Source organism: Perognathus longimembris, chromosome 1 (genome assembly GCF_023159225.1).
Source record: "Perognathus longimembris pacificus isolate PPM17 chromosome 1, ASM2315922v1, whole genome shotgun sequence".
In the NCBI taxonomy this organism is placed as follows: domain Eukaryota; kingdom Metazoa; phylum Chordata; class Mammalia; order Rodentia; family Heteromyidae; genus Perognathus; species Perognathus longimembris.
In genome coordinates, this window is record NC_063161.1 from 99185600 (window position 1) to 99213121 (window position 27522).

The 27522-nt window shown below is 43.5% G+C and overlaps 1 protein-coding gene across 3 annotated transcripts; it reads left to right on the forward strand.

Moving 5' to 3' along the window:
- The first annotated feature begins 7378 nt into the window (after positions 1-7378).
- Dmrt2 (doublesex and mab-3 related transcription factor 2) lies at positions 7379-14701 on the forward strand. 3 transcript variants are annotated; one of them, XM_048333105.1, is made up of 5 exons: positions 7379-7789; positions 8525-9100; positions 10792-10894; positions 12817-12897; positions 13573-13682. In XM_048333105.1, the coding sequence occupies exons 2-4, from the start codon at positions 8564-8566 to the stop codon at positions 12870-12872; spliced, it is 696 nt and encodes a 231-aa protein (XP_048189062.1). In that variant the 5' UTR covers positions 7379-7789; positions 8525-8563; the 3' UTR covers positions 12873-12897; positions 13573-13682. The 3 variants fall into 3 exon arrangements, with proteins under 3 accessions (XP_048189062.1, XP_048189043.1, XP_048189052.1); XM_048333086.1 differs by lacking the exon at positions 12817-12897 and having other exon boundaries at positions 13573-14701; XM_048333095.1 differs by lacking the exons at positions 7379-7789; positions 8525-9100; positions 10792-10894 and having other exon boundaries at positions 12012-12897; positions 13573-14701.
- Positions 14702-27522: the final 12821 nt, after the last annotated feature.

Sequence of the window (27522 nt, forward strand, 5' to 3'; positions counted from 1 at the left end):
GAACACCCAAAACACAAGTTAAAAAGAAAAGAAAAGAAAAGAAATAACCACCTTAGTTCCTCCCCAGAGCCCAAATTCAGAGACATCTCTGATGAGGAAATGAGAATGGCCAAAAGACATATGAAAACATGCTCTACATCACTGGCCATAAAAGAAATGCAAATCAAAACAACATTGAGATTCAATCTTACCCCGGTAAGAATGTCCTATATCAAGAAAACTAACAATAATAATTGTTGGAGGGGATGTGGCCAAAAGGGAACCCTACTTCATTGTTGGTGGGAATGTAAACTGGTTCAGCCACTCTGGCAAGCAGTATGGAGATTCCTCAGAAGGCTAAATATAGAACTCCCCTATGACCCAGCAGCCCCACTTTTGGGTATCTATCCAAAAGACCACAAAAAAATTCACAGTAAAGCCACCAGCACAACAATGTTCATCGCAGCGCAATTTGTCATAGCTACAATCTGGAACCAACCCAGATGCCCCTCAGTAAGACGAATGGATCAGGAAAATGTGGTACATATACACAATGGAATTTTATGCCTCTATCAGAAAGAATGACATTGCCCCATTTGTAAGGAAATGGAAGGACTTGGAAAAAATTATACTAAGTGAAGTGAGCCAGACCCAAAGAAACATGGACTCTATGGTCTCCCTTATTGGGAATAATTAGTACAGGTTTAGGCAAGTCACAGCAGAGGATCACAAAAGCCCATTAGCTATACCCGTATGAACACATAAGATGATGCTAAGTGAAATGAACTCCATGTTATGGAAATGATTGTTATATCACAGTTGTAACTACCTTCAACGTACCATGTGTATCTGTAGCATCTATTATAGATGATGTTCTTGTATCAGCTTCCTGTGGTTGTACCTACACTATCTCTGTAACACTATCTGAGTATATTGGAAACCATGTATACTGGTATTAGAACTAGGAAATTGAAAGGGAATACCAAAATTGAGAGACTCAGGGTAAAAAAAAAAGAAAAACAACTACAAAAGCAATACTTGCAAAACTGTTTGGTGTAAGTGAATGGAACACCTCATGGGGGGGAGAAGGGAAAAGGGGTGGGGGGAGGGGGTATGAGGGACGAGGTAACAAACAGTACAAGTAATGTATCCAATGCCTAATGTATGAAACTGTAACCTCTCTATACATCAGTTTGATAATAAAAAAATTGAAGAAAAAAAAACAAAGGATGGGCTAAAGTGAACTATTTATTTGACTTGTCTTCTTCTCACATGGTAACCTTAGCAGGCTGAATCTAGAAACGACAGGATCACTGGCTTTTCATGACTTGAGGAACCCCTTTTTGTCACTCAAATGAATCTTCATTGGGTCTAAGCTGCATGGACTTCATTTTTGTGACACTGCCCTGTGGTCTACCCTTTCATGAGTTGACAATTTTTTTTTTTGGTCTTCTTCACAGTTTTGACCAGGCTTTTGACTACAAAGGATCACTGGCAGAAAAATGGAGGAGAAATGTCACTGAAATGTCAAAATCAGTGCCAAAGTTTCTGATTCTTCTTCTTTCCCCTCCAATTCTCCCTCCTTTTTGTGCTTCTCAGACTTTCTTCATGCCCTGGATCTTGTTATCTAAGCAAGCAATCCATTAGGTGAGAGCTAAAACACTTGTTATAGCCTTTCATCTTTAAGAGAAACACTAGAAACCATTGAGTTTTATTCTTCCAATTACAGTCCAATTACTGGAGGCCCAGGATACTGGTGAAAGGATTTGCCCAATGAGTTTTACCGAAGGAAGAAGTTGAATTGTCACCTGTACCTGAATTGCCACACTGCCTTCTAAAGTGGCTCACACCTGTAATCCTAGCTACTCAGAAGGCTGAGTATGAGGTGTATGGTTCAAAGCCAGCCTAGGCAAGAAAGTCTGTGAGACTCTTATCTCCAAGTAACTACCAAAAATCAGAAAGTGGAGCTGTGACTCAGGTAGTAGAGCACTAGCCTTGAGGAAAACAACAACAACGAAAGGCCAGAGAAAGCACTCAGGCTCGGAGTTCAAGCTCTAGGACCAGAGTGCATATTCACACGCATGAGTGTGCACTGTGTATGTGGCATGCACGTGTGCATGCGCATGCACACATACTCCAATATGTGATGGTAACATGGAATGGATAGTTCTTATGAATAAACGTTTATTCTTTTCCTCTGTCCTGAGGCAGAGAGAGAGAGAGAGAGAGAGAGAGAGAGAGAGAGAGAGAGAGAGAGAGAGAGAGAGAGAGAGGAGGCTCTCACTCAGGGTGTCCTGTGGTGGCAGCAAGGCCACCACCCCTGGGGTGGAGTCTATGGGTCCCAGTAAAATCGGAGTCTGTATCTCCTCTGAGGACCACTTGGAATGGGTACTGAAGAGACAAGCAAGACTGATTGCCTCATATCCTGGCAGCTTCATGACTTCCAAGTGAATTGGGCCACTGGAAGCTGGGGGAGAGTGGTTGGGCCATGCAGGCTAGTGGATACTAGGCAGGGTTGCTCATGCTCATGGCTGCTTCAGACTCTGTGTTCTATGCCAAAGGGCATGTTATAAAAAGAAGAAAAGCAAAACTCTGATATGAAGGCATTGAGCTGAAGCTGAACATCTTTATGCAAACCCTCCATTCACGCTACTGACTTTTAATTTGCCTTTCCTTTGTAATGGCAGGGGTGTGTACTGAGCCTTTCTTCTTATGTCTTAAAAGTCTTGGAGGAGTTGAATCCCAATTCCCCCATCAAGAAGGGATGGTTCCCACCGAGCAAGAACGCAGGAGAGCTAACTGCTGGGGGAGGAAGAACTGAAGCCTGGGAAAGCTCTTCTCTCTCACTTTCATCCCCATTAGATGTGCCAGGTCATATATTTGATTGCGCAAAGTAGCTTGGGAAATCATATCTCTTCAGCCCCTTGTGGGATTATTTATTTTGCCTCTCCACCGCCAGGCAAAATCGTAAGGCCAGAATGCACTCGCATGAGAGGGGACGGGTTCGAGATCATCCCTGGAGGAGCCAAGGCCATAACGAATCCCAATAGATCCCTTCGATCACGATGCCCAGAAGGCGCCCGTTGTTTTTGGGAGGTTGACTTAGCCTAGCGGTTTAAGCCGCTAGTTCCTTGGCCCCTCACCTCACCGGAGCCAAAGACACGGGAAACGGGGCGTGGTCGGGAGGAAATGAGGCTTCGGTGGATTTCCTTCGCCCAGTCTCCAGCTCTTTGCACGCTGTTCGTTCAGATAAACAATCATGGAAAAATGATACAAACAATTCTCAAGTTTGGATGGTCATCAGGGAGGGGGCTTTGCAGTCAAAGAAGGATGGGGTTTTCCTCTCACCAAGTGGGGTGCATATCCTGAGCCCCATTCCCATGCCTGGCACTGAGATTCTAGGTACACCCCTCCCCACCCTCACCCCTGTCTTTGAGCAGCGCCTGTAGGGGCACTTAATCTGAAACAGGAGGTCCTTCTTTCTTATTTTATTTATTTTGCGTCTGTCCCGGAATTTGAACTCAGAGTCTGAGAGCTGTATCTTAGCTTTTCTTTTCTTTTCTCCGGGCTGGTGCCCTACCACTTGAGCCTCACCTCTGTACCTGGCTTTTTGGAGGTAAGAGTCTCATAAATACTCCTGCTGGGACTGGCTTCCAACTGCCATCTTCAGATATCAACAGCCTCGATGAATAGCTAGGATTATAACCACGGGCCGCAGGCATCAGGCTTTCTATTTTCTTTCAATTTAGGGGCAGGAGTTTGGAGAGAGAGAGAGACACTTTTATGAAGGAAAGAAAGGGGCCATCACTGCACTTCTTCCGTTTCTTTGTTTGATTCACTGAAGAGCCGGTGAAGGGCTAGAATAAGTCTGGGATGAGAGTTTAGGGAAAGGGAGAAAGACAGGAGGGGAGGCACCCCCACCCCAACTCACTGTTGGCAGACCCCTGGGGTCAACCCCTCCCCCTGAGCACGAAGGGCAGAATCTACAGTGATCCCTTCCCCAATTGTTTTGTAATTTACAAGAAGGACTCCACAGAATTGCATTTTATAATTTGGTGTCGGTTTACAAGCCAAAAGAGCTTCCCTATCCTCACCTGCCAGCTCCTCTGTCAAAGCCAAGCCCCCTTTAGGAGAGGGACCTCCAGAAGTGAATTTCTTGCGCCCCGGCTGTAAGTAGGGCCACTCAGGAAGGCAGGCACGGGAGATGCTCTGTCTGCGGCAGGCATTATCACCTACTTTCCAAATCAGTGCGCCCGGAAAAGCCACTCGTCCCATTTTGCAGATGACATAACTGAGGCGCAGAGCAAATGTAAGGGACCAAGGTCAGCTAGCCGCTGGAGCAAGCAGTTTCAGCCCAGATTCTCCGAACTCTGGTTTCCTTTAAATTCAGTTTACTACTAGCAGAGTTAGTATACAGCCGTAGTAGGTTCTCTCGACAGCGCAAAATAAATTATGATCACACCCCCACTCCAGAAAAAAAATTGCATGTAATTTTGCATTTAGTATGAGAGCTTGAAGATCTTCTCCGGCTGCCTCTCGCACACCATCTCTCTTTCCACGATCGGTGGGGGCGTGGCTCTCTGGAGGCGGTGGGCATCAGAAGATGGAGGGTAATTGAACAGGACCGTGATTATGTCGGCGGCATGTCGCCCAGTGCGCAGACGGGGATGGGGGAAGGCGAGGCGGGAGGAAGCGTGGAGGTGGGGGGTGTGGAGGTGGCAAGAGGCCGCAGGGTTTTGCCGAGGTGAGGGGTGGGGTGTGTGGGAGATGGATCCTGGGTCCAGGTGGACCCCGCACGTCCAGCGCCTCCAAGAAGCGTGTGGGCGGAACCGCCAACTCTACACCGGCGTCTCCTGGAGTTCACACGTTGGGGGTTGTGGGGAGCCTCCAGGCGGTGGCTGCCAGAACTTTCCCTGGCAGCTTTCGCGTCCTCTCCGAGTCCCCCCACCTATTTCCCCCGTGGGCTTCGGCAGGCGAGGTGGATCGTGCCCACGCAGCCACTTATTTTTATGGCTGCTAAAGATCCTAACAGGTTCCCGGGCCTCGCGGTCTCCCGCTTACTTTCAGTTTAGGAAACGGTCGCCCACCGCACTTTCCTCTCCTCTTCCCTCGGGGACCCTCATCCCCTCAGTCTGGTTTATCCAGACTGTTGCTGCTATTTAAGATGACCGGAGAAGGGCTAACGACTCCATCTCCTTCCTCCTGTCAGGCTGTAATAGCAATGAAATAAAAGCCCAGCACCCGCGGAAGGCGGCAGCGGTGGGAGGGGGTTGGAGTTGGCTTGGAGAAGGTCGTAGGAGCCTGTTTGCATAGATAGGGGGGAGGTGCGGGCGTGGCAGGGTGATTTGGTTTTTTAAAAAAAGGGATTGGGGTTGGGGGTGGGGAGTGATGGAAGGAATCCTGTTGCGGTGGAACGGCTTCCAACCCCAGGTACTGAAATTGGGAGTGCGGGGGAGAGGAAAATAAAATTGCCACCCAAACGCACTGCCAGTGTTCCCAACCGAGAGCTGGGAGCTTCAGAGCAGCGGCCCACCTACGACAGAGATTCTCTCAACTTTTAGTCCGTGGGGCCTCCCCAGATTTTACTGGGGCCCCAGTAAAACTGGGTTTCCCTTGAGCTTGTTTCCTTATGGGGACGTGAGGGGAACCAAAAGAAAAGAAAAGAAAAAATGTTACTAATCCAGGTATGGCGCTGCACATCTTTAATACCAGCAGATAAATGAAGACCAGGAATTTGGGGCCAGTCTGGGGCGACACAGGAAGACCTTGCCACAAATGTCAAACAACAAAATTTCAAAAAGGAAAAAAAAAACCCAAACAAACCCGGGAATAAAAACATATTTCTGCTGTGGTCAAGAATTCAAACGCTCCAACGGAGGCGAAAAAATGCACTTCGATGAGATAAGAAACCATGCAAAAGGTAAAACGCACTGGTGTTGGCAAAGCAATGGCACCAATTCCCCTGTACCCCTGCATCTCAAGTGCAAGGAAGGAGAGCTCGCTTGGCAATCGCCCTCCGAGACCACTGAAGTCCAGGGGCACACGAAGGTGCGTTCACTTCCTTCTCTGCCTATCTCCAGCGACTCTGGGGAGAAGTGCCCCCAAACATGGGAATCTAGTGCCTGGCCACCCGGGAAGAATTTTCTCACCTCATTAAGAGTCTAACAATACCTGCGAGTTCATTTCACGAAGTTCCTCAACCGTTCCTACTTCGCTGCGCCTGGGTAAACTGCTAAACATTCTGGCCGGCTTAGAGCAAACTGACTTTAGAATCACTTCAGCAACTGCCTCCAAAAAATTGTTCTTGAGGGCCTACTATGTGCTCAGCACATGCTATTAAAAATTCCTACTCGGTTTCACAAGTAGATCCTTCTTGAGAGGGCTTGATTGTTTAAGTAAGGAAGGCAACTTGAAAAGCGTCTATGTGATTTTTAAATTTAGTTAAACAAATACCGAAGTAGAGTTGACTTAGAGGATCAAGTCCTTCCTTTCATTGACTGGAAATGCAACTTTTAAAAAATGTTTTTGTTTTCCTTTTTTTTTTGGAAGATTTTTGTGGGAGATGAAGTCTGTTTTCATTGCAAATATATTCATGCACACCCAAAAGCAGCTCATTATCAACAGAACTATGTTTAAATACATGCTTAGTGCACATACTCTCCACAGAGCAATCAATCGCATGCATTCCTATCCTGGTCCAAATTAACTGTGATCATTATTTCAAATAGCAGAAAACAGAAGTGACGTGGCCACCTCCTCACAAGCCCGGTGAAATAAATGAGGAACATTTTTTTTTTTTAAATCTCCAAAATGAACAACGCTAATCAAAAATGAAAAACACCCACGGGTCATATGCACGCTGACTATGAAAATGACTGAGTCTTAGAGGAGAAAAGAGGATGTCGCCTGTGCCCCCTAGAGTGGCATCATCTCCACGCCCAGCTTTGCAATGATTTGAGTCGGAGAAAATACTGGAGATGCTGATAATGAGGGATGGGCTCTAGCCTTTTTGATCTCGGCCTCCTGATTTGCTTTACCTTCTCTGGTGGGCCACGCGATGCATAAGAGTTTTGTCTCTGCTAGTTTCCTAGATCGCAAGGTAAATGAGCACTTCTCTCCCACAGGCGCGGTCACGCTTCAGGTTTTAGCTTCAGGAACTGGGACCCCGTTGCATCGAAGGCTTGGCGGGCTGACTCTGCTGGAGCCTGGCGAGCCGGAGTGCGTACGCCGCCGAAACGAGGAGAAGGAGGACGCCCCAGATTGCTAGCATCGACCAATCAGCGAGCACACCGTCTGACAACTGGCCAATCAGAGGACGCGGATCTGGGGGAGGGTGGGGAGGCGAGTGGATAATACTAGAAAGGCGAGCGGAGGCTGTAGACTGCGGAGAGTGCGCCGCACACCACGCCGTTGCGTGCGCCCGCGGTGAGCGGCTGCGTGGAGAGCTGGGGACCAGGGCTGTGTGCGGTCGGACCTTGCCAGCTCTCTTGGGGTCAGAAGAAGTCGAAAGCGGTCTTAGCGAAAGGCAAAGCCCCAGACTGGAAGACCGAACAGAACTGAGCAGTTTGGGATGTGCTGGGGGAGGATTTGATTCACCTCTCCCTCTTCTGAGCTCCCACCCCCTCTCCCTCCCTCACACCCACGCCCACCTGTGGCGGCTCCTGGCCCTCTTCGGTCGTCCTCACCCTCAGGTTTCGTGGCGCGGGGTGGCGATCCCCTGATTTCTGTTTGCGCGCACTGTTTGCAGCCACCAGATCCTAAAGCCAGATCTTTCGACTCAGCTGCTGCTAGACTGGGCCTCAGAGTTTTGGTGAGTTCGGTGATGCCTGCCGCCGGGAGGGCAAAGGGCTCGAGCCATCTTTCCGGGTGGGTTCTGTTGGACTTGCTTGTCTTGCTTTGGTGGGGATCAAGAAGCCCCAAGTAACGTGTAGCCCACGCGGCTCAGCCCAGTGCGAGGCCAAGTGCAGGTGGGTGCTGGTTGAGTGACTGCAGCTTTATGCTCAGTGCCTCTCCAGGGCTATAGTTAAGATTGGTTTTCAGATGACTATTTGTGGATGAAGAGGATTATGGGAAGACCTTCTTCTGGGTCCTGGTAGTGGTGTGGGAGAATGAGAGGCATTTGGGGAACTTAAGTAAAAGAATACTTCCATCGATATGTTTGTTTGTTTTTTAAAACGTTTTTGGGTATGGCAAGGCCTGAGGTTTAGGGTGATCTAGGCAAAGGAAAGACTTTGGTGTATGAGTTACGGGGGGGGGGGGAAGGGGGGTTGTTTCTGGAAAGCGCAGAGAGGGCTGGGGTGCCGAGTCAGGTGCGTATAGATTACTTGGAATTAATAAAAATAAAACCCCTGTTGGACTGTGGATCGCTGGGGCCTTGTGAGATACCAGAAGAGATACAAGACATGAGCGGTCTGAATGGGACAGAGGGGTTTAGAACCGGGAACTTGAGGCAGACGACTGGCCTGGTAGAAGTCTGGGGCCCGAGGCTCGGGGCTGGTCCCTGACGACCTTGGGCGGGTCTTCGGACCCTTTTGTGTCTCTCCAGAGCGTGGGCGGCTGATACTAGCGCGGCACCACGCGCGCCATGGCCGATCGGCAAGCAGGTCCTGGAGCCGGGGACTGGGAGATCGACGTGGAGAGCCTGGAGCTGGAGGAGGACAATTGTGGGGCGCCGCCGTCACCGTCGCCGCCAGCGCCCAGCCTGCCAGCGGCCACCGGGGATGGCGAGGAAGAAGAAGAGGAGGACGACGTGGAGGATCCGGACCCGGAGGAGGAGGGTGATATGGAGGAGGCGAGCGCGTCGCCATCGCCGCGGGTGCCGGGAGGGCCGGAGCAACCGGGGGAACTGCCACCGAGGTCCCCACCTGCGCCTCTTTTGCTGCCATCTGCGGCGGGTCCCGGGGAGCGCGAGGCTCATGCCGGCTGCAGCTCGGAGCCGCGCAAGCTGAGCCGCACGCCCAAGTGCGCGCGCTGCCGCAACCACGGCGTGGTGTCCTGTCTCAAGGGCCACAAGCGCTTCTGCCGCTGGCGGGACTGCCAGTGTGCCAACTGCCTGCTGGTGGTGGAGCGCCAGCGCGTCATGGCTGCCCAGGTGGCGCTCCGGAGGCAGCAGGCCACCGAGGTGCGTGTCCCCTGGAGTCCTGGTGTGACTGGCAGTCAGGAGGGGACCCGGCAGCGACCCACTCTCTCTTTGTTCCTCTAAGTGGAGCCCCCTCACTAGGCATTAGCGTTGGGAGGGAGAGAATGCCCTGGGCATCCTTGGAGAACTTGGCGGGAAATTAATTTGTATTAAAAAGCAGAGCAAGAGGCTTTGAATGTAACGAGGTGCATTTGGCACATGAAGAGGAAATTGTTATTTTATTATTATGATTATTAATTATTATTACTATTACTGCTACTTTAGTGCCGGTTTTGGGGGGTTGAACTCAGGGCCTGGGCGCTGCCCCTTCGCTTTTTTTTATTTTATTTTATTTTTTCCCCAAACTGTCTCCCTACCACTTGAACCATATCTCCATATCTGTTTTTTCTTTGTTGGTGATTAATTGGGGATGCGAATCTCATTATTGGCTTTGAGCCCGATCCTCAGATCTCAGCCTCCTGGCTGGCTAGGATTATAGGTTTGAGGGCTTGTGGCCTGGCTGTTGATTTATTTCAGTTAGTTTTGGTGGTGGGGTGGAGCAGGATGAGAGAGGTTGCCCTGGCCCAGAGCCTTGTTCCCGGAAGGTAGTCTTGGCAGGTCCTGCCCACGGTGCTCCGCAGTCACCTTTAGGGACAGGATCAGTTTGGCCGCACATTTTACCCAGGAGACGAAAGTTAGGTGTCTGCAGCCCCCGGCGGGTGTGGACACAAACTGCCAAAGAATTTTTGCAGGGCTCAGATGGCACTATTGGGCTCAGGTGTAAAGAGAGCAACGATCTTCCTCAGGAGAGAGGCTTGGGTTTATTTTATTATTTTATTTTAAACAGGAGATGTCAGGGCAAACAAGAGAAGCTTCAAGGAGTCTCTTTCCAGTTGCAGAGAAGATGAAACAGAAAAAAAAATCCATGTTGGGGATGAAACCCAGGGTCACATTCATGCTAGCTACAGCTCTGTCACGGATAGCTCCCGGCTCCAGGAGAGCTTTTCATTCCACCTTTCTGACAGATATCAACTAGGTCAGCATACACGCTAAATAAAGCAAGAGAGTGTGCAGCCTCCTCACTTCGGGGATCCTGCTGCCTCACTGAACATCCGTCATTGCTTGTTCTTGTTCTTCTGGCCAAACTTGCCCACTGCCCACTGGGTTGCATCCGAATAGAGGAGATTCCAGAATCCCACTGACCTGGGGGTGACAGAAGGGGCTTGGTGAGAAAAAGGAGGGAGCTGGATGCAGGAAGACTATTTCACTCTCTATCACCTCATTTTATCCACCTTTTCTGGAAAGAATACCACCCCTTTCTGCTCAACGGCAGTGGAAAGGTCCTGTAAGCTTTCACACCGCCCCCCCCCCCCCATGAGCATCCCGAAGTAGCCATCAGCAGGGACCCCTTAGCCATTCACTTCACCTTCCTACAATGTCACTTGTGGTACGTTTTTCCTGATGGATTTCTGGAGTGACTGCTTGTTAGTTACAGGCTCAAGAGAGAGCCTCAAACTGGTTACCCTGATATGAAGGCATCTGCATACTAATTTGTTTAGAATAGTTCCTCCCCCTCACACCCCTAGGATAGCAAAATAAGTACATTTAGGTTGGTGCAGGTTTTTGAAGCTTTATTAGTATCCCTTTATTCTTTTGTACTTTCAGGGCAGTGATTATGTTTATTGTGTTTACAGGACAAGAAGGGACTTTCTGGGAAACAGAATAATTTCGAGCGCAAAGCTGTGTACCAGAGGCAAGTCAGGACACCTAGCTTGCTGGCCAAAAGCATTTTAGAAGGTAAAGCAATGCTTAATTACTCTTTAGCCTCTTGAACTGAGTTGAGTGACTCTCATTGAGACACATGCCATAATTTTTTTCTTTTTCTTCTTCTTCTTTTTGTTTTGTTTTGTTTTGCTCAAGGCTACAGCTCTGCCACTTGAGCCACAGCTTCATGTTTGGCTTTTTGATGGTTCATTAGAGATAAGAGGTTCAGGGACTTTTCTGCTGGGCTGGCTTTGAATCTCAATCCTCAGATCTCAGCTTCCCAAGTAGCTAGGATTATAGGCACTGGTGTTCTACTTCATACTTATTAACGCATGAAGAAGGTATCTGCAGAGAAGGCAATTTCTATTAGAAAATATTCCTCTAGGAAGGAAATTAAGGTCCAGGAATGTGCATACTTGCTGTCATCATCACTTTTTAACAACCCTGATCATTTTTCTGTATTAATAGCTAATGGGTTAAGTGGGAGTCCATGTGAAATGTGTCCCAGTGTATATATAGCTAGCTATACACTGCCAAATGATCCAGGAGCAGATGTTTTGGAAAGAAATAAGTGAATAAAAATGCTCACATACCACAGCCCCCTTCTCTTTCCTTAGCTGTACAGGGTTACATAGACAGAGTATGTGAAGCAAAGTCAGCTATCGGTGATCAATCAAAACTTCTAGTATGAGATTCAACTTCAGATTCTATGCTTTTCTATTGTACCCTTCTCTCCTTGGTCATTTGGATAATTGGTACTATTCTACATTTTGTCACCTTGGACAGTCAAGGTTGTAGAATCTAAAAAAAAGATTTGAGTCAAACAAGCAAAGCAGAGTTTGAATTTGAGCAGTGTGAAATCTAATTCTCTCCAGGTTTTTACATTCTGTTCCTTTTCCTTAATGTACTGCTGATATTCAACAGCATCATTGTTTGGGTAGTGTTTACTAATTAATTTGCTAAGTGATAGCTGGTCTATCTCTCACTGTTTCCTTTTGGGTTCTTTAAATTTTCTTCAAATTTACCTAAAAGAAATTTTGTGTTTGCTTTAATCATTCAAAGGCACATTAGAAAGTTCAGATGGAAAGCATTTTTTTCTTAAAGTGAATAGATAATTGATTTCTTTCTTTCTTTTGTTCATTCCTTTTCTTGTGTTGCTTCTGAATTTAGTTGACTCTAGGCAGGTTTTAAATTTTGTGTCTCACCCTATGCTGTGCACTTCTGACCTTAGAGAAGATTCTCATGAAGTAAAAATGAATTGGGTTACATACTGGGTAAACAGATTTATAACCATAGGAACCACACTGATAAATTGAAACTTTGCCAAAGCAATTTGAGAAGTGGGAGGACTAAATGGAACAGTAGAGTCAAGTAAATAACTTCCTGGCAAACACTTAGCAAATAAATTGGAAACATTAATTTTCAAATTTTATTTTATTTGCAAATGAATACAATGGGTTGGTCACTATGTAAGCACAAACATCACAACGGATCCTTCAAACAAATTTGATAGTGGTGAGTGTTTGGAAATGATGACACACTCTTAAGTATTTCATGCCACCAGGAATTCTGTTTACATTACACTAATCTCTGTTTTCGATTTTGTTTCTAGTCATGAAATGTGTGATGACTTAATCTTCATTCTAATGATCGCTTGTTCAACCATTTTGGTATCTGGCCAACATGATTGAGCTTGGGAAAAATGCTTCAAACCTGTTATTTTTTAATATAACTGGGAATACCCTTGCTGGCTCCACTCCCCCCAATTTTGTTTTGCTTTTCTTTATTTATGCTGGTTGTTAAGGGGAAGGCCTGGCTAAATTGTCCATTGCAAAGTATGTTTGACTAGTTAACAGCACTTTTCAATTTTCTATGCTTCTCTATTTCCTTAGGTCTTTTTTGTTCTTTTTCTCTTCACTAATCTACTTTAACTTTCTTTTTTCTTTTTCTCCTAGTTCTCCTTGGATTATTCTACAACTGTAACAATATGTACATAATGAGGCATCTTTAGAAAATAAAGGTGACTTCAGCTCTAGGTATAGATATATTTTTCCTTTTTTTTTTTTTATGTGTGCCAGTACTAGGGCTTGCACTCAGGGCCTGGGCACTGTTCCTTAGCTTTTTACTATCACTTGAGCCACATTTCTAATTCTGACTTTTTTGTTGATTAATTGGGGTTAACAGTCTCATGTACTTTTCCTGCTCAGGTTGGCTTTGAAGATCTTCAGATCTTAATCTCCTGAGTAGCTAGAATTATAGGCATGCGTCACTGTCTAGATAGCTTTCAAAATAATGAACAAAGATGAAAAGGAAAGAAAGCATTGGTTGAAGCAAGATGGGCATCTTTGTCATAGTCAATAAAGTACACTTGTTTAAGCAAACAAATAAACCCATATATCTCATATATTTGTATGCATATATAGACATATATATATACATACATATGCATACAAATATATAGACATATATATATATATATATATACACATACCAAAAATCAGGGACAAAAGTTACAAGATGGAAATATTTTCCCCAGAGGAAACCATTCTAAATTGAACCTATACTTTTGCTTTCTATTAAAAAATATTAGGGATCTAGAATTGTACACAATTGTTCTATGGAGTTTTGGTGTTTCCTTTTGCCTTCTGGTTTTGCAGATTTTCTTCCCTAAATGCTAATCTCTTTTCTGTGCACATATTTGCATGTTTTAGGTTATCGCCCCATAACAGCAGAGGCCTACCTAGGAGGGAGCCTACCTCTACCTCCTCCAGTTAGTGACAGGATGAGGAAAAGAAGGGCCTTTGCTGACAAGGAATTGGAGAACATTATGCTGGAAAGAGAATACAAAGAGAGAGAGATGTTGGAAACTTCCCAAACTGCTGCTTTGTTCCTGCCCAACCGCATGGTGCCAGGACCTGAATACAACTGCTACAAAAGTGCTTATAGCCCTTCCCCAGGGGAGCCACCGAGCAAGGAATTCTGCAATTTGATGCCCACCTGCCTTGATCTCACCATGCAGTATTCAGGATCTGGGAATATGGAACTGATTTCTTCTAATGTCAGTGTGGCCACAACTTATAGACAATATCCTTTGTCTTCAAGATTTTTTGTTTGGCCTAAGTGTGGTCCCATCAGTGACACACTCCTTTATCAGCAATGCTTGCTAAATGCCACCACATCAGTCCAAGCCCTGAAGCCAGGGGCCAGCTGGGAGTTGAAAGGACCTCGAGTCCAGGATGGGCTCCATGCAGAACATGACATGCTGCCTCCCAAACTGGAAGGCTCCATGGTGCTGCCTCATACTCCGGAGATCCAGACGTCCAGAGGTGAGCTTCAGGGTCACCAGGCTGTCCCTGAGAGGTCTGCTTTCTCCCCACCCGGGCGGAATTTCTCTCCTGTTGTTGACATGGACTCTCTGGCAGCTCAAGGGCACGTCTTAAACAAGATCAGCAAAGAAAACACCAGGCACCCTATGCCACTTAAACCTAATCCATTCCATTCACTACTCCAGCAAACCCGAAGTGACAAATCAGGTCCCGAGTTGAAAACACCATTTGTCAAAGACACCTTTGAAGAGACCCCAAAGAAACGCAGGGAGTGTCTGGTCCAGGAAAATCAGAAGTACACATTTACAATAGATAGGTGTGTAAAAGACCTTTTCGTAGCCAAACAAGTTGGAACAAAACTCTCGGTGAATGAACCGCTCTCGTTTTCTGTTGAGTCTATTCTCAAGAGGCCCTCATCTGCCATCACTCATGTCTCTCAGTGACAGGCTGCTCCGATGGACAGCTGGATTTTTCTGCAGTCTCTGAGCATTCTTGCCATGTGCTTTTTTTTTTTTTTAATAAATGTTTGTATAAAGAAATTGCTAATGTAAATGATGATTCTTGCAAATTCTATCTATTCACATGCATGTACCTTTTCATATCACATAAATATATTTAAACTTGGAACTTGCCGAATAAGCAAATTGCAAAGTTTCTGTGCTTTACATTTCAGAAAGCAATAAAATGAACATCATCTTTCAAAGGCCCATTATTTGTGCAGGCAAATAGCTATCTCTGTTTAGATGAAACAGTGCCCTTGAAAATGGTTTCTTTATTTTTCTGTGATTCTCTGAATTTTCAAGTGAGCCTACTGGTGCTTGGTGGTCACAAGAGTATTCCTAAAAAGCTTTAGTTTTAGATGAATTTGCTTGTTTATTTTGTTGTGGTGCAGATCAAACCAAAGGCCAGGTGCAAAGGCAGGCTAGCATTCCACCACTGAGTTGTATCCTTGGGCCTAGTTTTGCATTTTGAAGTACATAGACAGAGGCAAACATAACTTTAAGGAGAATGTTAGGGCTGGTTGCATATTTATAGAATCATAATTTCATATTGTTGGACAAAGTAGAATTAATTTGAAGGGAAATCAAGTGTAACATCTTATTTATAGGATGATGTGCGTTTTGAGGGTAGATTTCTTTTAACTCTCTGGTCCCTGGTGTCTTTTCTCAGTGGTGGCAATCTATGGAAGGCCTCCAGCCACTATTTGGGAAAGGAACATCCCTTTGAATGTTTCTGCTTCCCTTGATGATTTTAGGGTGGGGGAACCATGAAGCAAGGGTGCTTTCAGTGCAGCCCACATTGGTGCCTAGCCTGTGTCTCAGTTCTTGAGTGGGTCTCTGCTTCAGAAGGTCTGGTGACAGCAGGCATTTAGGTGCAGGCACACTCATGGCTCCCAGCTGGCCCCTGAGCACTAGTTGGTGTCTCTCACATTTGCATCAGTATCAAAGGCTTTCAGTATAGTTTTTCTTTCTGAGATTAAAAAAAATTACTATTCAAATGGCTCAGTTGCCAGTTGCAGAGGCCTGCAGATGTTTATCACAGCATGAGGGTGGCTTCTTGAGTTTTATACTTTGTTCCCCCCGCCCCCATTTTTAAATTGTTAACTCGTTTTGCTCAAAAAATGTTAACTGGGGCTGGGGATATAGCCTAGTGGCAAGAGTGCCTGCCTCGGATACACGAGGCCCTAGGTTCGATTCCCCAGCACCACATATACAGAAAACGGCCAGAAGCGGCGCTGTGGCTCAAGTGGCAGAGTGCTAGCCTTGAGCGGGAAGAAGCCAGGGACAGTGCTCAGGCCCTGAGTCCAAGGCCCAGGACTGGCAAAAAAAAAAAAAAAAAAAAAAAAAAATGTTAACTGTTGTTACATATGATTGACAAAATTAGGGTAAGACATTTATGAGAGTATTAAATTCATCTCTTAAGATCTTCTTTGTAATCCGGAACTCAGGGGTTGGAGGCAAGAGGGTTGGGAATTTGAGGTGGGACTGCCACTACATAGTGGGTTCAAGGCCAGCCTGAACTGAAAAAACAAAAACAACCAAAACAAAAACCAACCAAAGAGCATCCCCAGCAAGCAAAACCTCTCTACTCCGCCCCTGACCCCCCCAAAAAAGCCAAGCAAAAATATCTCTAGGACTGGAGTCATGGCTCAAATGGCAAAGTACTGGCTTTGCAAGCACAAGGTCCTGAGTTCAAACTCCAAGACTGCCAAAAAGATCTCAGCTGTGGACCTCAAATGAAAGATACTAGTAAGGGAAGACAAAGCACTTTTAGTCCCATCAGGCATGCCAATTGTGCCAAGTATTTCAGCAATTTAAAGATTTTCTTTCTTGCTCTTGAAAACGCTTAAAGATTACTTTTTCTTTTGGCTACTGATGAGCTCATGTCAACCTCCAGGGATTCTTTGAGTTGTTGCTTAAAATTAGCATCAATTTCAAAAACAACAAGCCAAAACTAAGGTTGATTTTTGGTTTGTACTTGTAAAATAACCCTGGGTTTTATTGAGTCAAATTTACTTATTTTTACTGTTGCAAAAGCCAGAGCAAATGGAAGTTTGCCAGAGGGAAGAAAATGAAAGCAGACAGAGATTGCAGTAACTCTGGAAGATTATCAGTGTGTGGAAAAAGGGCTTTCTAGCCAAGAATGCCCTGGAGTTACAGACAGAATCCAACTCCACTTTTCCCTCCCAGTCATCTCTGCTTTATCTCACTAATTTTTATTTTCCTATTGGGCATTCCTCACAGAAATGGGGGAAGCACATTACAATATAACCACATAAAATTTTTTCCAAGAGAAAGTCTTCTTAATACAAACATGGATGGTCTCTCTTTCTTGGTCAGTAATTATTTTTTTTCTGTGCTAATACTGAGACTTGAACTCAGGGCCTAGGTGCTCTTGTTTAGCTTTTTTTGCTTAAGGCTAGTACTATGCCACTTGAATAATACCTCTACTTCTGGCTTTTTGGTGGTTAATCAGAAATAAAAGTCTCAGAGACTTTCTTGACTGGGCTGGCTTTGAATGGAGATCCTCAGATCTCAGCCTCCAGAATAGTTACAATGGCAGGAATGAACTACCAGTGACCAGTTTGTTTTGTGTATTTTTGGATACATGTATTTATTATATTTTTCCTTTTGTATTAAGTGAATAAATTGGGATTTTTTTTCTGTTCCCTATATCATATTAATTCCACTAAGAGGATCTAGTTGGCTATGGGTATTAGTTGTTTTTCTCATATGATGAGTGAGAAGAATTTTATTGTTTTTGGATGTTTATGAGGATGAGTAGTTTTCTTGGCAAATAAATATGTAGTATGCTATGCATTAATTCTGCTGGAGTGGTGAGTTCTTGGAACTTTCAGCCTGGCAAATCCCCTGCCAGCAATTTAGTAAGACCTTTACGTTTGGCTCTTGGGTTTTTAAAAACCATCCCTTTTTTCCATGAAAGGTAGTATAACCTATAAAGAATACTATCATTGTCATATTACATTAAACTTGTGGTTCCATTTGAGTATTTTTTGTGTTAATGGATTGGATTTAATCTCTCTTTCTCTCTCTCTCTCTCTCTCTCTCTCTCTCTCTCTCTCTCTCTCTCTCTCTCTCTCTGTGTGCTTGTATTGGGAATTAAACTCAGGGCCTTGAGCTTTTCATTTGGCTTTTCACTTAAAGCTGGTGCTCTACCACTTGAGCCATGCCTCCACTTCCAGCTTTTTATTGCTTAACTGAAGATAAGAGTCTCACAGACTTTTCTGCTCAGGCTGACTTTGAACCAGGTTCTTCAAATCTCAGCCTCCTGAGTAGCTAGGATTACAAGATGGAGCCACTGACACCTGGCAACTCTAATCATTTTTGAGGACCTAAGAGTGCAACATTCACACTTTCTTTAGTTTAACTTAAAATATGAGGATGTGTTTTTAATGACTTGTTTTCCTCCAAGCTCAACTTTATCAAGAATTATTATTATTATTTTTCTCTATTTGCAGTTTTCAAAAGTACCTCTCCAACTTCAATGGGCAACTGACTCTCCTGGAATCTTGCTAAAATGTAGATTCTGATTCCAGAGGATTGGGTGGGGTTAAATTTCTGCATGTCTGACTACCAAATGTCTGCATGCTTCTGGTCTTTGGACCTCACTCTGAGTAGCAAATGTTCAAATTTCTGTTATTTTTTTCATTTTTGTTATTTGAATGCCCGTGATCTGCTGTAGAATTTGAGTTCCAATGTAATAATAAGATGATTGGCATGATTAATTTAATATATATGATTATTAAAAAAGTTTCCTTTCTACTAATCCTTTGGTGTCTATAGCAGGAAAAGTCTTAGGCAAAGATGGGCAGTGCACAAATATTGCTGCCTTTCTGTCTGCCACTCTTATTTTTTTCCAAATGCAGTTGTTTTCATGTGTGTTATATGAGTGTACATGTGTTGTATGTGTGTACCTGTGTTATATGTGTGTACATACATGATACTTCTGAGAAATACTGACAACATAAAGATTAAACATCTTTGCCATTTTAAGTGTACACTTGGTTATTACTAAAAACATTCATAGTGCTATGCACACAACCTCATCTCCAGAACTCTTCACAACCTGTAGACAGAAACTGGTGCCATTCGCAGTAACTGCCTCCCTTGCCAGCTGCTGGTGCCATTTTGCTTTCTGCCTCTATGGATCCCACTATTCTAAGAACCTAATATAACTGGGATAATGTTTTTGTTGCTTTTTGACTGACTGACTTTAGTTATACATGTCTTCCTGATTCATTTATGTTGTAACATGTATAAGAACTTCTTTTTTTATTTAGTTGTTTATTTTTTGGTGGTACTGGAGTTTTAATTTCAAATCTATGCTTGCTAGGTAGGCTCTGTACTACTTGAATCACTCTACCAGCTCAGTTTTGCTTTAGTTATTTTCTAGTTAGAGACTCACATTGCAAGCCAGGGGTAGCCTCATCCTGAGACCTCCTACTACAGTCTCCCTCATATCTAAGACTATGGGCATGGGCCTCCATATGTGGACCCGAGAAGTTGCCCTTTTTTTTTCTTTCTTTCCAGTTGTGGGGCTTGAACTCAAGGCCTGAATGCTGCCCCTGACCTCTTTCACTCAAGGCTTGCATTTTACCACTCTGAGCCACAGGTCCATTTCCAGTTTTCTGGTAGATAAACGGAGATAATTGTCTCACAGACTTCCTGCCTGTCTTTGAACTGCGGTCCTTAGATCTCAGCCTCCTGAATAGCTAGGATTACAGGTGTGAACCACCATCGACTGGGTAGAATTTTCTTTCTTTTAAAGGATGAATAATATGTATATATCATGCTTGCTAGATATATAGATGTCCACATGCATATACACATAGCACATTCTGTTTATCAACTTAGCTATTGATAGATATATACTTTCAACTTTTGACTATTGTGGATAATTCAGTTGCAAAAATAAATACATGTATTATTCTGATTTCTATTGCTGTAACAAAATACCTGAAGTTGGGTCATGCTTACAGAAGAGAGGTTTATTTAGTTTACAACTTTATAGGTTCAAAGATTGGACAGCCCATTAATTTGGCTGGAATTTGGCCTTTGGCTACTTCTCAGCATGGCATAAAAATGGCTGAGAGCATACCATGGTAGAAACATGTGAGGGGGAGAGGGAAGTCAGGACAGGAAAGTTCCAGGACCAGACTTGCTCATTATATAACAGTTCACTACTGTGATGAACAAACTGGGGACCCTAAAAACTTCATTGGTTGGTGATCCCAAATGATGTACCCAACCTCCATGAGGCTCCACCTCTTGAAGTTTCTACTACTTCAACACCAACATACCAGGGACCAAGTTCCTGGCATATCAACATTTGGGGACACATTCAAACCACACTCATACCATAGAAGTGGCAAATAATTCTTTGAAATGTCATTTTCAACTTATTCAGATCACTATATTTATATCCACAGCTACCTATGTCCACATCTACGTCTACATTATCTGTATGTACGTACCTCTACTTCTATCTCTATTTCTATGTCTCTGTGTCTACATCTGTGTCTCCCTTTTTCTTTACCCAATCTTCACCTGCTTGCTATCCGTAGGAAGGGAGTTTTTTTTTTTTTTTCAGGTCCACATCCCTCCCACACCCCTCCTCTCTCCCAGTATCTGAGACATTCCCATCCACAGCTATCAATATAAACTAGGTACCTTTAAATGTGAGTTTAAGTGTTCTATCAGATCATTTGAACTTGAAAGCTAAATTCCAATTGTGTAATGAAAAGCTGTGTAACTTGTATTAAGAAATGTTCCAGAATTCCTTAAGCAGAGTCTCAGAAGAGATAAAGAGTGAATAAATGGTTGAAGGTCAAGATGAAGAAATAATGAGAATTCACAATTCCCCATAGAATCCCAACAACATGCACATCACTTAATATATGAAAGCAGAGCTTTCATCTGGGTTAAGAATGATTCCAGCTCACCTTCTTTCATTAATCTTAGATTGATTTCATTTCTAAGTCGACTACATAGCCTTATTTTCCTAATGAGGGTTTAACATGTAGGGATGATAGTTCTTGAGACAGATGGGCCCTCATGATATGAACTTATGCCTGTGGCTCTTATTTATTTAGTTATCCTGGTACTGGGTTTAAGTGGAGGACATCAGACTCTTGCTCGGCTACTTAGCTAATGGCTGTTACCACTTAAATCATGCCTTTAGTCTAGCCTTTTTTCCCCTTAGTTAATTGGAGATAGAGTATCTTATTGCCTAGATTGGCTTTAAACTTCAGTCCTTGGATTTCAACCTCCTGAGTAGCTAGGATTACAGATATGAGCCACTGGTACCTGGCTATCACACCCACACCCACACCCCCACACACGACTAATCATTACTTCAACGACTGTGCTTTTATCATCCCCCTTAGTTTTTTTCTTTACTAACTTGGTAGGTATAAATACATTTAAGAATGTTGATAGAGTCATCTGGAAATAGGTTGACATGCTGTGTCTCTCCTTTCATCATTTGATTTAATAGGCATTTTTTTTGCCCCTAAAGACCTATACACTTTAATTGGATGATTGTAACCAGAGTATAAGTCATTGTTGAAGATACACTCTTGGAGCTCAGGGAATGGCATGATTGCTTCAGATGTGCTGACTAGATTGAAGACCAGACTTTCCTGTGGGGATGTAGTGGCTTTTGTCTCAGTTTCTCCAACTTGTTAGGAAACTCAACGTTGGTAGCAATAGTTATAAAATCAACCAAGGACAACCATTTCACACTAAAGCAACTGAGGACCCAGTATGGTCCATGCACCAAAAGGCATGTAGAGCACTTGCTATTAATAATGACTTTGTATGACATATTTGCCAATTCACTGTGGAAAACAATTGCAAATCCCCTCCTTACCTAGCACAGTTTCTTTTTTTGGGGTGTGTGTGTAATGAGTCCAAAGACATCTGGCAGGCTGGAGGAAGGTAAAGAAGCAATAGAGCTGTTTGTGCAGTTCAGTTTTATTTAATGAACACTACTGAGAATCTTCTGTGTGCTTAAACTGTGCCTCCATGTTGTTTAGGTTCCTCTAAGTAGAAAAAATATCAAGATGCCAGTAGGAAAATGGAACATGAGATCTTAGCAGATCCCTCAAAGACTAGAAAGTGGTTTAGGTGATAAAAGGTAACCCGGCCCCAATGAGCCAGCAACCTTGCTTCTTCCCTTAGTAACCAACGGCTTCACCTTGTGACCAGAAACCATTCTGCTCTTTGTTAATAACAGAGCCCTGGTTTATTTCAACTGGTGACTGGCCCAGCTAAAAAATACCATTTCCCAGCCTAATGTGAATCTAGATGTGGCCACTGAGATACAGGACAGCCAGGAGAGGGAAGCCAGGAAATCAAAAAGGACCTAAATGACCATCAGGAGTACTTTTTGATTTTGATTTTGATTTTCTCGTATGCCTCTTCTAGCATTTTTTTCTGGCCTTGAGGTTGGAACAGAGAAATTGAAGGAGGCTGGATGCCTGTGCACGTCAAGGTTCTGCCATACTAGCCCTGGATTGCTTTGCTCTGCTAGTTCATGTTTAATAGAGATAAAGAACTGTTCTTGTATAGCCACTGTCATTGGGTCTTGGTTAGAAGAAGCAGATGAAGAATAAAGGGGTTCCACTGACTGTATTTGTCTTTGCTGTGGTCTCTGTTGACTCCTCTCTGTTATCTTTTCCTTGTAGCTTCTCATTATGATTTTGTCAGTGTGCATCTTTTGGTTTCTGTCTCTACTACCCCTCATTACACTGTAAGTCCTCCCTTCAAATCCAAGAATGAGAGTTAATGAATTCAGTGATTTCCTGCTGTTCACTTATAGCCCAGAGACTTGTTTCAAGCACCAAGTACGCATATTTATAGTAATATATTTATATTTATAGTAATGTATATGAAGTGCCTGATCCATAATTGAGTTTCACTTTCCACCTTTGACCTGTGGCCTTTCTTAGAAAGTATTTCATTTTCATTAAAGAGCCAGTAATGCTACAGTGTACAAGGAGAATTGTGTGGTTTTAATGGATAGCTATTAGGGTAGAAAAACTCAGTCTTGAGTTTCCACAGAACAGCAGCCTGTGTCATCTAATTTTAAAATATTATAATAAACACGAATGTCTTATAAAACAAACTGCATGTTATTGAACAGGGACCACAGTAAAAATTAATTTAAAACATTTTGCCTCTCCTGGGGCCTGAACTCAGGGCCTGGGCAATGTCCTTGAGTTTCTTTGTTCAAGGCTAGTCTCTGCCTCTTGAGCCACAGCTCCACTTTCAGCTTTTTGGTGGTTAACTGGAGATAAAGAGTCTCATAGACTTTTCTGTATAGAGGCTGGCTTTAGACCACTGTCTCCAGAGCCCAGCTTCTTGAGTAGCTAGAATTACAGTATTGAGCCACTGGAACCCAGTTTAGATGTCTTGTTTTAATACCCATGGATAAATTCTAGTAATATAGAATAATCTGGGACATTGAATTGACAGTGGGAAGCAGAGATAAGCGTGTGAGTAAAGTATAGTCATATGATTGATCCACTTATGTTTGTTTTCAAAACTCAGTCTATTTTGGCTAATTTGACTATGTCTCTTGTAGATTTAGGAAAACATTACTACCATACTTCAGACTGGCAATTCAGATTGTGAGCAACACATCATCCTCTGTATGCTAGGAAGAATGCTCACATCTCATCATTGCCTGCTTATCAGATTCTGTAATGGATGTAGTGTTGGAACAGTTTGGGTTGCAAATGAAAGAAACTCAATTGCTAAGCATTTAGCTTAAACAAAGATTTTTTTGAATATAAAGGTTTAAAAATATAATCAAAAGGGGATTCTGAAACAGAACCTCAGAAAAGGCAAGGGAAAATATCAGAGCTTCAGGAACAACTGAAACTAGGTGGTTTTTTTTTTTTTTTGCTTTATAACTATTCTCTTTTATTGTTATTGTAAAGGATGTAAGGAGAGGTTACATAGGTCAGGCAATGAGTACATTTCTTTTTGAGCAGTGCTGCTTAAAAAAATCTCTGTCTGGGATTTGCTTTCATCTGTCACCAGTTGTTATCTCTTCTTTGTTGAGTTCTCCATCATTTATTTCTCATTGCTAACCAGATTCCTACCAATCCTAATAGGTAATAGTATGTACCCTCGTGGATACTAATCTCCTACTCTTATACTAGTTACAAATCCTGGAAAAGAGCTCTGATTGGTCAGGCTGGGATAAAGTAGTATCCTTGGACCAATCAATCTTGATTAGGAAGTTGAAGACACTGACATAGATAGGCAAGGATGCTGGAGATGAGAAAAGAGACTCTTATGTCAGGTAGACCTCCATCTGAGCCTCACCACAGTAAGGCAGTCCTTATTATTATCATTTTTTGGTAAGATTACTGAACATCTCTTCACATGTTCTGTAAAGATCACACGCATCTGATCTGATATTCTCTGGGATGGTCTCTCAGAGAGCAAAGAGCGAGCTCTTTGCTGGAGCGACTCTGGGTGACACATCCACAATTTATATCTATCTAAGTCTCTGGATCTGAAGAAAAACTCTCAGGGTCAATGTGGGAAATTTGTAGAGAAGTTTTATTTGCCATGAATTCTAAAGGAATACACCTTTGGTAGAGCCAGGGGAGACCATAAGAGCTCTGACAATGACATTTTATTTTGTTCATGAAAGACAGGTCAAACATCACCTCATATATTTATTTACCTTACTTTCCTTCAGAAAAGCCTCACCCAGTCTCTCTACTTCTGAGATCCTCAGTAGAGAGACTCCTTAGGCTTTATGCAATTTGTTCTTTGTGATGCAAGTGTTTGCTGAGCCAGCAGATTCTTCTGATGGATTCTTTACTTGTATATTAAAATATAACGGGCCTGCAGTGGTAATCTTGGGCTAGAAGGAGCATAAAAGGCGTGCCATATCTGGCTCATGATGGAGCTCAAATCTTGGATAGATTATTTCTGAGTAGGTGCCCTTTGCCTAGCATTCCAGAGAGTACTGGAGGGTCAAAGATAAACTGCATCCAGAGATGAAAGAATAGTTGTTTCCCTACAAGGCCCCATAAATCAGTTTAGATATCATTCTTCTGGCATCACAACACTGGGGCTGTTGATGCACTTAATGGAAAATATTTCTACAGGCCTTCCACTGTGTGTGTGTGTGTGTGTGTGTGTGTGTGTGTGTGTGTGTGTGTGTGTGTGTGATAAAAGCTTTACCTCAAAGCCCTCCCCCCAAACAACAACAGCAACAACAACAACAAAATGAGCTGATAAACGAAGCAAAATGAGCATCCAGCCCCAGAGTCTAACATCTGATTATACTTACTTGGGGAGGAAACTTAAAAAAAAACCAAACAACCAGAACCCAATATTCATTTCTTACTTCTCCTATCCTTAAGCTCAGCAATAAACTAGCACTTTTTGGTTAGGAAGTCAAGGGACAGATGGATAACTCTGCTGCTTCAGCATCTATATTTCACAAGGTAAAGTATGAGAACACCTTTCTTGAGCTCAGTGGGAAAGTCTACTTCACCCATCTTGGAAATAGCTCCTCCTCCAGGATGGTTTGCTTAATTAATTGGCTAGAGGTACAAAGGAATCCTCTGAAAGTGGCTGTTCATTTCATAGGGAGGAAGTCAGTGGTTGAACTGTTCCATCCATATTTGGCAGCTGGGAAGTCACAGACATGGGCTGCTGATAATTAGGAACATGTCTCAGAAAAAAGACAAAGACTGAATGAAGCCTTGGGTTCAGTTTCCAGAGGTGGAGGGTTGTGTTCCTTTTGCCTTATATGACTTTAGGGAAGGTATTCCACAGGTTTGCTCTAAACCCGGGGATATAAATGCCTGCTTCAGAAGGGGCTATTGGGAGCATGCACCCATGCGAATCTCTATTTGAATACAGAACAGAGAAACCTGTTGGAACTTATTTTAAGAAAGGTGTAAAGCAGATAAAGGAGAATATTTGAGGGGTAAGTTTCATCTGGGTGCATTTTTACATGCATGTATGGAAATGTCCAATGAACCCTGCCTTGTACAATTAATGTCTGCTAATAAAAACTCTTAAAAATAAAAGAATTCAAAATCAGAAGGTGGATAGAGTCTTTGAAGCAATGGTGTTCAATGTCCTCATTTTGACATTCAAGTGGTGACTTTTTCCAAGGAGGTGATGGGCGGAGCAGCCTGCCGAGTCTGCATGTTCCCAGGCTAACTCAGTGCTCCTTCTAGGAAGCCACAGGGTTCCGCAAGGTCAGTGTCACCAGTATGGGGCCTCAACAGGTGTGCTGTTGGAACTCCATGAAGGTACCCATGCTAGATGGATTGCCATGTTTTTTTTGCTTTGTATTTCAACTTCTAAGTCCTTCTGAAGAGTCACTGAGCATCCACTGTAAACTGGTTAATGCACCACATACGTTATTTAACAGCTTAATATGTGAAGCGACTGAAAAGAAAATTGGGATATTGAAAGACACTGCTAATTGATGCATGAAAATATATCTGGAACCCCATTTATTCTTTAAAAATCAGAAAGTGAGTTTTAATTGCTTACTTGACACCCCAGATTTACTAATGTCAAATGAGCTGGGGGAACTGAGAAGTGGAGGACAGTGGTTATAGAATTGTGGGTTTCCAGACATAGCAATAAGTTTGGGATATATTCAAACTAATAGGTAACCTCCTGGCCCCTATTTAAAGTTTCAGTGCTGAGGATCAGATACAAGGCTTTGAACATGGTGGGCAAGCACTTTACCAGGTAAACTATGCTCCCAGTGGCCCCTCCTTTTTTGTTGGCTGTGGGGCTTGAACTCAGGGCCTGGGTGCTGTCCCTGAACATTTTTGCTCAAGGCTAGCATTCTACCAATTGAGCCACAGCGCTACTTCTGGTTTTCTGGTGGTTAATTGGAGGTAAGACTCCCAAGGACTTTCTTGCCTGGGTTGGCTTCGAACCGTGATCCTCAGGTCTCAGCTTCCTGAGTAGCTGGGATTACAGGTGTGAGTCACTGGTGCCCAGCCTGTCTTTTGTTTTTGAGGCAGAGTCTCACTGTTAACTTTCTCTGGGCGGTCTTGGAACCTGCCTCTACTCTCTGATTAGCTGTGATTTTAGGAGTGTGTCACCATATCCAGATAGAACAATTCTCTGGATATTTTTCCACATGCCTTTTAGATTTATAGTGATCCATTTTCCCTTCCAAATAATTAGGATTGACCAAAGATTGTTATTTATCTTCTCAAAAATACTGCTTTGTAGAGGGAGGGCAAGATTCCTGGTATGGTTTTAGGGACAATACAACTCCCTTGGTCTTTTCTTAGAAAAGGGAATCTGCAGAAAACTTCATCAACCATCCATCACTCCTACCTCTTCCCTTCACTTTGGGTTGGCTGGCTAGGTGAAGGATAGAATTAGACACGGAAGGGCCTGCCATGTGGTGTGATATGGCATTCTGGATTCTACCCTCTCTTGTTGGGCAGAGGAACCAGACAGGAAAAGGTAGTTCCCCAGATAAACAACAAAATGTAGTGCTCTGATAGTCTTGGATTAGGAATTCCCTATTTATTTAGGCTGTGTGGTGCAGGGTTGTTGAGCCACTAGATGTGAGGTTTAGCTTTTCTTTCCTCTGAATGATTCAACATTAATCTCAAACCTGATTTCTCTACCACATACGCACACAATAGAGCTCTCCATTCTGACAGAGGGGGATGTGTGTTCCATGAAATAGTTATGTCACCTCAAGAATTTTCTGGGATTGTGTTTAGCTCTGCATTGTGGTCTTCTGGCCCCAGAGTTTGAGAAGCTCATTATTAGTCATATATTTCTTGGGGAA